The 8,523-nt window shown below is 68.1% G+C and overlaps 2 protein-coding genes across 2 annotated transcripts in view; both read right to left on the minus strand.

The window, feature by feature from the left end:
• Positions 1-618: 618 nt before the first annotated feature.
• On the minus strand, positions 619-3,497 carry CHLNCDRAFT_56262 (hypothetical protein; the record flags this gene model as incomplete). The annotated part of the gene is made up of 9 exons (XM_005845626.1): positions 619-798; positions 1,013-1,173; positions 1,365-1,456; positions 1,638-1,777; positions 1,958-2,072; positions 2,301-2,370; positions 2,795-2,898; positions 3,125-3,235; positions 3,418-3,497. 9 exons carry the CDS (start codon positions 3,495-3,497, stop codon positions 619-621), a joined length of 1,053 nt encoding a protein of 350 aa, XP_005845688.1.
• A 2,427-nt stretch (positions 3,498-5,924) lies between these two features.
• The window catches only part of CHLNCDRAFT_136793 (hypothetical protein), a gene marked incomplete at both ends in the record, with an annotated part of 7,008 nt that continues 4,409 nt past the window's right edge, over positions 5,925-8,523 (minus strand). Inside the window, 8 exons of the mRNA XM_005845627.1 lie at positions 5,925-5,973; positions 6,093-6,154; positions 6,334-6,390; positions 6,549-6,645; positions 6,785-6,882; positions 7,147-7,269; positions 7,441-7,483; positions 7,598-7,712. Coding sequence (XP_005845689.1) covers positions 5,925-5,973; positions 6,093-6,154; positions 6,334-6,390; positions 6,549-6,645; positions 6,785-6,882; positions 7,147-7,269; positions 7,441-7,483; positions 7,598-7,712 — 644 coding nt within the window. The remainder of the gene's footprint in view (positions 5,974-6,092; positions 6,155-6,333; positions 6,391-6,548; positions 6,646-6,784; positions 6,883-7,146; positions 7,270-7,440; positions 7,484-7,597; positions 7,713-8,523) is intronic.

Here is an 8,523-nt window from a genome sequence, read left to right on the forward strand (position 1 = left end):
TCTTGAGGACTCGGGGCAGGGACAGCGCTGAAAGCAGCGGCTGCTGACGCAACGGGGGGCTGTAGCGCCGCCGCCGCTGACGCAATACCTCGTGCTGCGGCCCTCGGCAGCGCTCCCCTGACGCCCAGCAGCAAGCCTTAGGCACGAGGAGAGGGCCGAGAGCAAGCGGGCGTGTGCTTCAAAGGTAATAACTCACGCTCCAGGCGCGGACGTGAGATTAGTCTGGCTGTGGGGGTCCAGGGAAACAGGAGAGGCCAACTCCGAGCTCAGAGGGGCCCTTCCGAGGTTTCCATCATGGCGGCGAGGAAGGAAGAAAGTCGCCTTTGGCAGTACGATTCAGCGCACGATTGCCTGCTTATAATTGAAAAAGACACTCCCTGGGCATATACGCATGAGGCAGCAAACGACCTGCCCTGCCTGGGGCCGCCGCCACAGCGCCGCCGCCACGGCGCCGCCACCGTGCGCCTCGCTAGTTGGCTCACAGCCCAGCCGCGACGGGTGTTACCCACACGGGGTGCATCATGTCAAGTCAAGTCAAAGCTGTCGGCAGCACAGTAAAGAAGGAGGCGCGCGGCTGCGCTCAGTCAGACGGTTTACACCTGTCCCGCCGTGGCGCCGCTACTTGCCCGCCACCTTGGCGGCGGCCGCCTGGGACGCGGCGCGGCGCTGCGCCGCGTGCCGCGCCTGCGTGGCGTCGTTGGTGGCGGGGAAGGTGGGCATGAGGGCCTTGTCCTTGGGCAGAGGGTGCTCCCTGAACCAGGGATGGTCCAGCGCATCGGCGCAGCTGATGCGCCGCTCCTGCAGGGGAGGGCAGTAGTGAACGTGTGTGTTTGTGTGATTGGTGGGGAGGTGCGGAGTGACGAGCGGCGGGCAAAAGCACCACGCATCCCTGGCCCGATCGGCCATGAGGGCAACGAGCAGGGTCCTGCGCACAGTCAGCCTTGCCCCGTTTCCATCCCCCAGCGCCGCCACTGCCCCTCGGCCCCGGCAGCCCAGGCGGCAGCAGGCTCACCGGGCATAGCTCCAGCAGGCGGGACAGCAGGTTGAAGCCGGCCTCGCTGAGCGCGGGGCGGCCGTCAAAGCCGAGGCCGGCGGGAGGAAAGCGCTGGCGCAGGGAGCCGGAGGGGTACTTTCCCAGGTTGAACTTGCGGGCGTGCGGCAGCTGGGAGAGGCCTGCGTTGGGGCAAGGAGGCCCAGGCAGGCAGCCAGTTCAGAAACAGAGGCAGGTGTGCGGCGGGAGCAGCAGGGAGTGGCAGGGCGGCTGCATGCGGAAGCAGAGCGCATGGAGGCGTAGGCGGCCGCGGCTGGGAGGGGCGAGCCGGCGGCCAGCCAGGCGCGCGGCAGCTTCCAGCGGGCACACCCACCAGGCCAGGTGGCCTCTGTGGGTGAGCCCATGGTCTTCAGGATGAGCGTCAGGGCATCGATCTCGGTCTTGGATGGGAACAGCGCCTCCTTGCTGCGCCACGGCACGGGGAGGAGAGGGGGAGTCGGTGGGCGTGGGTGTGGCTGGCCGCAGCGGCAGCAGAAGTAGTCAGGGTTGGAGCAGTGGGCAGCTGGGCGCCGCGCTCTCGCCCTCCACAACCTCAACCTCCAGCACCACGACACACACCACCAACCACACCACCACCACCCCACACCTGAGCAGCTCGGCCATGATGCAGCCAATGCTCCACACATCCACCGCGGTGCTGTACTTGCGCTGCCCCAGCAGCAGCTCCGGGGCGCGGTACCACAGCGTGACCACCATGTGGGTGTAGGGGGCCAGCGGGGAGCCGTACTGCAGATACCCGGGTGGGGAGGGAGGACGGCAGGCAGGTGAGGGAGGGGCGGGATGCGGGCGTGGAGCGAGGCAGTACATTGCCACCACCAACACCACTACAGGCTCACCCCACCTGACCCAAACTGCACCCCCGCCTCCACCCCCACCGTCCCCACCCACCCACCCACCCAGCCCCACCTGGCGCGCCAGCCCAAAGTCGCACAGCTTGAGCTCCCCCCTGTTGGTGTACAGGATGTTGGAGGTCTTGAGGTCGCGGTGCAGCACCCAGCTGTCGTGCAGGTACGCCATGCCGCTGCGGGGGACAGCAGGGGAGCGGGCGCGGAAGAAGGATGGGGTCGACATGGGCGGCTGGCTGGCTGGCCGGCCGGCCGGCCGGCCTGGCTGGCTGGCTGGCTGGCTGGCTGGCGCAACTCTGCTGGAGGTCCCCGTGACCACCTCGTGCCCGCTCTTCTCCCGCCGTTGGCGGGCCGGCTGGCTTGCTGCCACCACGCGGCCGGCCCCTGCCCTCCCCTCGCCGCACCTGAGCAGCTGCAGCATCAGCGTCTTCACCTCTGCCACGCTGAATGGCTGCGTCATGCGCTCCTCCATCACTGCAGGGCAGAGGCAGGCGACAGGGGCGGGGAGGGGAGCTGTCGAGCTGGGCCGGCAGCAGGGGCGGCGGATGCGACGACAGAGCGCTCTCAGCAATGCCCAGGCGGCTTCCAACCTTACCCCAGAGCAAGCTCCCAACAAGAAACCCCCACCACAAACACACACATACACCGGCACATATACAGGCACACGCCACCCACGTACAGATGACACACACACAGATGGCAAACACACACACACACACACAGGCACATGCCAGGGCCACCACCACACACACACACACTCCTCCTATACAGGCACACGCCACCCACGTACAGATGACACACACACAGATGGCAAACACAAACACACACACAGGCACATGCCAGGGCCACCACCACACACACACACACTCCTCCCGCGCACACGCACCCCGCCACACACCCGCTTTCAGGTCGTGATCCGCATACTCCATGACCATGAAGACTGCGTCCAGGGAGGGACCCACCACCACCTCGCTCACATTCACGATGTGGGGGTGGTCCAGGCTGCAGGTGCGGGGAGGGGGGCGGGCGCATGCGTGGGGGCGCGTGGGTGGGACGCGTGTGCGCAACGAGGAGGCATGGGCAAGGTGCATCCCTGTGCAGGCTGGCCCGCCCCAGTCCCAGCCACCAGCAGCATCTGTGGAGCGGCGTGGCTCGGGCTGCTGCATGGCCTCCAGCCTCCCTCGCACATCCATGCCGGTCAGGCCCTCGCGGCGGCAGCCTCCCCCACCTGAGGAGGATGTTGATTTCGCGGATGGAAGTCAGCGGGAAGCCGTCCCGCTCCTTCTCCAGCTTCACCTTCTTCAGCGCGCAGATCTCGCCCGTCTCACGGTCCCGCGCCCTGCACAGCAGTACCGCCCCACACGCCCGAACGCTGTGTCAAGCAGACGCAGGCGTGCAGGCAAGCCGGGGGCCCGAAGCGGCGCCGCGAGAAGCCGGCTGTCACGGTTTTGGGAGAGTGATCTGTGCACCCCACCACGCCATCAGTACATCTGTATACCGGTGGCACCCAACACCACCCACCTGTACACAACGCCATACGTGCCCTCAGAAATGCGGTTCAGCTTCTCGTAGCATTCCACGCTGCGGCACTCCTCGAGCATGTTGACCGCACGCTTGCTGCGGGCAGGCGTGGCGCGGTGGGCAGGCAGGGGGCAGCAGAGAGAGTGTGTTGTGTGTGTGTGTGTGTGCACGCGCGCACGCGTGTGCTTGAGAGGCAGGAAAGTGCAGGGCGGCAAGCAGCGCGTAAGCTCAGAGCCCAAGCATGCAGCTCCCAGCAAACAGCTCCTTGTGCAGCGCAGGCCGAGCAGCGATGCCAGGGCACAGGCCGCCGCCCCGGCACCCCAGCTGCGCTGTGCGCTGTGCCCGAGCAACTCACGCAAAGCGTGGCGACAGTCCGCCTTCGTCGTCGGACGCCTCCTGCGGCTCGCCCCCTGGCGCCCCCTCTTGAGGGTGCTCCGCATCCGACCCGACATCGTCGGCTGCCGTGCCGCCGCCAGGGCGCGTTGCCTGCTGCGGCCTGGCCCCAGCCTCCTCCTCCTCCGCGCCCGACTCCGCCTGCACGGTCCACCGGCTGGCGCGCTTGGGCTGCGAGGGCGCGGTCAGCGCTTCGTCCTCTGCATCCGCCGCCGCCGCTGCCGCGGGGCGGGCCGCTGCGGGGCTTCCCGACGAGGATCGCTGCCCATCGTCTGCGGGCACAGAGGCGGGGGCGGAGGGATGTTTGGAGCAGGCGCGGCGTGAGGCAGCAAGCGGCGGGGGCTGGGACGGCAGCGCCGCGTGCTGCGCCTGCTGGGCTGCGGCCAGGCCGGCAGCCCCCGGCTTGCTCCGGCTGCGCCTGCTGTAGCCTCCGGCAGCAGCAAACAGCAGCGGCCGGGCCCAGCACCGCCCAGCCTGCCCACCCAGCCCTCCCAAGCTGTCGCTCACCCCGTCCCCGCCTGCCGCCGTCCCTTTCCTCCTCCTCCTCTTCACTGCTGACCGAAGGCGAGGGCTTCAGGAGCGGCCTCCCATCATCCTCATCCCCGCTGGCCCCCTCCTCCGCCGCCTGCTGCTGCTGGAACGCGCGCAGCTCCTCCATCGCACGGTCGGCAGCGGACTTGGCGCCTGCCGCGGCCGGCTTGCTGCCGCCGCCGCCGCCGCCGCTGCCGTCGCCTGCGCCCAGGCTGTCTAGGCCTTTTGAGGAGCCCACGTGCGCCAGGCCGGCCTGGTGGGCTTTGGGAGGCGTGTGCCACACGATGGGCGCGTGCTTGCGCTTCCGGCCCTCGCTCCCCGGCTCGTCGCCACGCGGCGCCCCCGCCTGCTGCGCCTCCCGCTGCCCCTCCCCCGCGGGAAGCTCCCCGTCCTCTGGCGTGCCGTCCTCGTCCTCAATGGCGGCGCGCCAGCCGCGCGAGGCTGCAGTGGCGTGGGGCAGGCCGCGGAAAGGAAGCGCAAGCTGATGCGTCGGTGGGTGGCCATCAGGCAGGCGGGCGGGCAGGCAGGCCGCACTGGGCGCGCAGCCCCCGGCGCCAGCCTCGCTCGCCCCAGCCGCTGGCTGGCTGCCCCACACCGGCCGTGCTTCATGGCAGCTGCAGGCTGGGCGCAAGCACCCAGCACCCACGCCACCCCTGCAGGCAAGGCCCGAGGCTCACGTGGCCGCTGCACAGGCTCCTCCTCGCCGTCGCTCCCTGCCGCCTGCTGCACCTTGGCCCGCTCCATCTGCTCCCGCGCCAGCCGGTAGGCCTCGGCCATCAGGGGGTTGGAGGGCGCGCGCGGCGGCAGGCGGCTCTTGCCGCTGCCGCCGCCGCGCTCCCGCCCGCCGCCGCCGCCGCTGCCGCCGGGGCGGCCATCGCGGCCATCGCGGCTCCTGTCCTGCCTGTCTCGCTCGTCCCGCCTGCATCAGCAAGGTTGGGGGGTCTGGAATGCACAGAAGGGTGCGCCTGCCCCGCCAAGTCTCGGCCTAGGCCCATCCTCCAGTCACCAGCGTTTCCAACGCACCTGTCCCGGTCTCGTCTATCCCGGTCACGCTCCCTAGAGCGCTCGCGTTCCCGCATCCGCTGAGCCCTGTTTGGGCCTGCTCCTGCAGCCTCTGCGCACCTCAACAACAGGCACAGGGCACCAGCCAAACAACGAGAAAGCGGCGGACGCGCGAGAGGGGACCACACTAAGGAAAACTCTGTGCACGCCAGCGGGGCGGTGGCGTTTAGCTCTGCGGGGACGGCAGTTCAAGGTGTGGCACCGGTTGCTTGGACATGCATCCCTCTGCTCACTGGTGAACACGGTAAATTGTGCCTCCTGCAGTCTGCACAATGATAGGCGGAGGGCGGTCTGCATTCCCCGCCCAAGCTGCTGCTGTGGCGGCGTTTACACCCGTCACCTGACGGGAGGACGGTCCCCCTAAACCAAGAGTGCGTACAGGGCGGCATTCATGATGCTAGTGCGAACAGGAGTCAAAAGCACAAGGGGGTGGGGGCCGGCACCAAGTGGCGCAGCCAGGCAGCGACCCCTCAAAACGCGCCGGCAGCACCACCACGAGCGTCTTGCGCCTGGGCCCTGCCTCATGCATTCACAAACGCCTGCACACGTGCCAGCCACCTCACGTACTCCCTGCGCGGCACGGCAATGGGGTGACACGCATCACATCTGGAACCCCAGCAGCAGCAGCAGCACAATGTTACAGAACGGCGGGAGGAGCAGGCGCCGCGCCCCGCCCCCCGCCCGCTCACCGCTGCTCTTTGTCGTGGATGAGCGGCAGCAGGTAGGCGCCCAGCTCCTCATTCACGCCGCGCTGCAGCAGGCGCAGCGTGCGGACAGAATGATGAGGCGGCGGCGGGGGCGAGCAGCTGGTGGCTTGGGCTCGAGAAGCAGACTCGGCCCCACAGGAGTGCCGCAGGCCACCTCGCCACCTCTGCAAAGCGGGGATCCACTGTCCACTGAACACGCCCCATGCCATCCTCCCTTCCGCACCTCTGCCAGGTAGTGCTCAAGGTGGGCCTGCAGCTTTTCATCCAGCTCCTCATAAACCTGCGGTACCGTGGCAGGCACAGCAGGGCCGGCGCTTCGGGCCTTTGCCGCCGCAGATTGCTGCAGCAGGCAGCGCCGCAGCTGCGCAACGGGGCAGCGGGGCGGCCAGATGTCCCCGCGGTGCAAGCACTGCTGCGGTACGGTGCTGCGGTACGCACCGGCCCGCTGTACGCCGACTCCTCCTCCTCGCCGCCGGCGGGCTCCAGGCTGACGTGCAGCACCGAAAAGTACTGGCCGTCGCTCTTGCACTCAAACCTGGGGCAGGCACGCGCCAGGAGGCATTCAGGAGGAACAGGGGAAGGCGGGAGGTATCGTGCACGGAACAGGAGCCTCAATCATCATCCGTGCCAGGCTGGCCGGCAGGCACCGCTCCCCGCTGAGCCCGCCGCCTCACACTAGGCTCTGGTCTCCCTTGGTGACCGAGGCGGTGAAGACGGCGCCCACGTCAGCATCCAGCGCCCCACTCTGGTCCTCCACCAGCTCCTCCTCGGGCTGCGCAGGCAAGCGTGTGGTGCTGTCCATGTGAAGGCGTGGGGGTGGTGTGATGGGGGGAGGGCCAGCGCGAGGCGAGGCGGAAGAGCACGCAGGTGGCAGAGCAGGCAGGGCTGGACGATCCGCAGCTGGAGCCCTGGCAGGGAAGGGCGTAGCGGTGGAAGCAGCCTCCTCCGTGCCACACCCGGTGGGCTGATCCTGCCTGCCTGCCTGCCTGAATGCGTGCCTGCCTTCCTGCCACATCCCCCTGGTGCCACAGCCCACCTGGTCGTTCACCATCACATCAATGGTCACCCGCTCTCCCTTGTGCTCCTTGCTCAAGCTCATCAGAGTGTCGCCATCGGTCTCGGTCAGCGAGAAGCCCGCAGGCGGACCCGCTGCAAGCTCCTGCAGCGGCAGCGCGGCAGCTCACAGCTAGGCAGAACGGCAGCAGCGGCATGGTGCGCAGGCACGAGGAAGGAGGCAGGCAGGCAGCAAGCACGAGGCACAGCGGCAGGAAGCAAAGCGCCGGCTTCGCCTCTGCTGTCTCCATCCCCCCAGGCGGCTGGTCTGGCTCACCTCTGGCTGTGCATAGTTGTCCTTCTCATACTTCAGCTCCTCTCTGCAGACCAAGAGCGCACAGCAGCATGCTCAACAAAAAAAGGGCGCCGCGCGGCGGCGGCGGCGGCGGGGCGCGCTGTTGCAGGGGCTCTGCAGCATCGTTCTCCTCCCTCACCCCAGAGACTCCACCAGCGCCGAGTGACAGGCAGCCGCGCAGCTCCTGAAGGTGCGCAGGGCGGTGGCATTCGGGAGGCCATGCTGCTGGCACCAGCTGGTTTCTGCTCCCGCTACTGCAAGGCGAGGCAGCAGGGCAATCCCGGCTGGATGCAACGCCAGGGGTGCCTCTGAAGCCACGGCCAGGAGGCGGGGCAAGAGACTGGCGGCCGAGCGGCGCATGGCTGATGGCTGATGAACTCAACCCAAACGGGGAGCAGCACAGGAGGGCGGGATCAGAGGCGAGTGAGAATGGAAAGATGATGGCAGGGCCACCTTGTGCCCTGGAAGCCCAACCAGGCCCAATGGCGGCACCGCCTGCCAGGCAGCACCAATGAGACAGCATCAGTGCAATATGCATTGCATGGGCCTAGCAGGCTGCACCAGCCTAACTTGAGGAGTGTATGCCTGTTCTCCTGAAGTTCCCAAGAGCATACTGCACCGTCGCGCTGTGCACAGTTGCCTGGTAGCGGGTTACATGCCACAGCCACCCGGCGGTGCTTGGTGGTGTGCGTGGTAGAGCTGAGGGTGGAATGGTGAGAGCTCAAAGCCAACGGAGAAAAGACAGGGTGTCATAAACGCACACAAGAGGTCACACGGGGAGCATGCATGCATGCATGGAGCGCCAGACGTGCATGCATGCGAGCGCAAGCGCAGGCGACACGGGGCTGCTCACGAACAGGGCGCCTCCCTGCCACCGGGCCGCAGCTGAGCAGCTCCTGCTGCCGGCCAGTTAGCCGCGGCGCGAGCCGCGGGCGGGTTCTGGAGCGGCAAACGCCGTCGGCGGCTGCCCGAGCCTGCCGCTCATGCCGCATTCATGTAAGTGGACGCATCAATGTGCTCCGGCAAGGGCTTGATGTCAACATCAAACCGCTCCTGCAGCGGCGA

This window comes from Chlorella variabilis, assembly GCF_000147415.1.
Source record: "Chlorella variabilis unplaced genomic scaffold CHLNCscaffold_17, whole genome shotgun sequence".
Taxonomy (NCBI): Eukaryota; Viridiplantae; Chlorophyta; class Trebouxiophyceae; order Chlorellales; family Chlorellaceae; genus Chlorella; species Chlorella variabilis.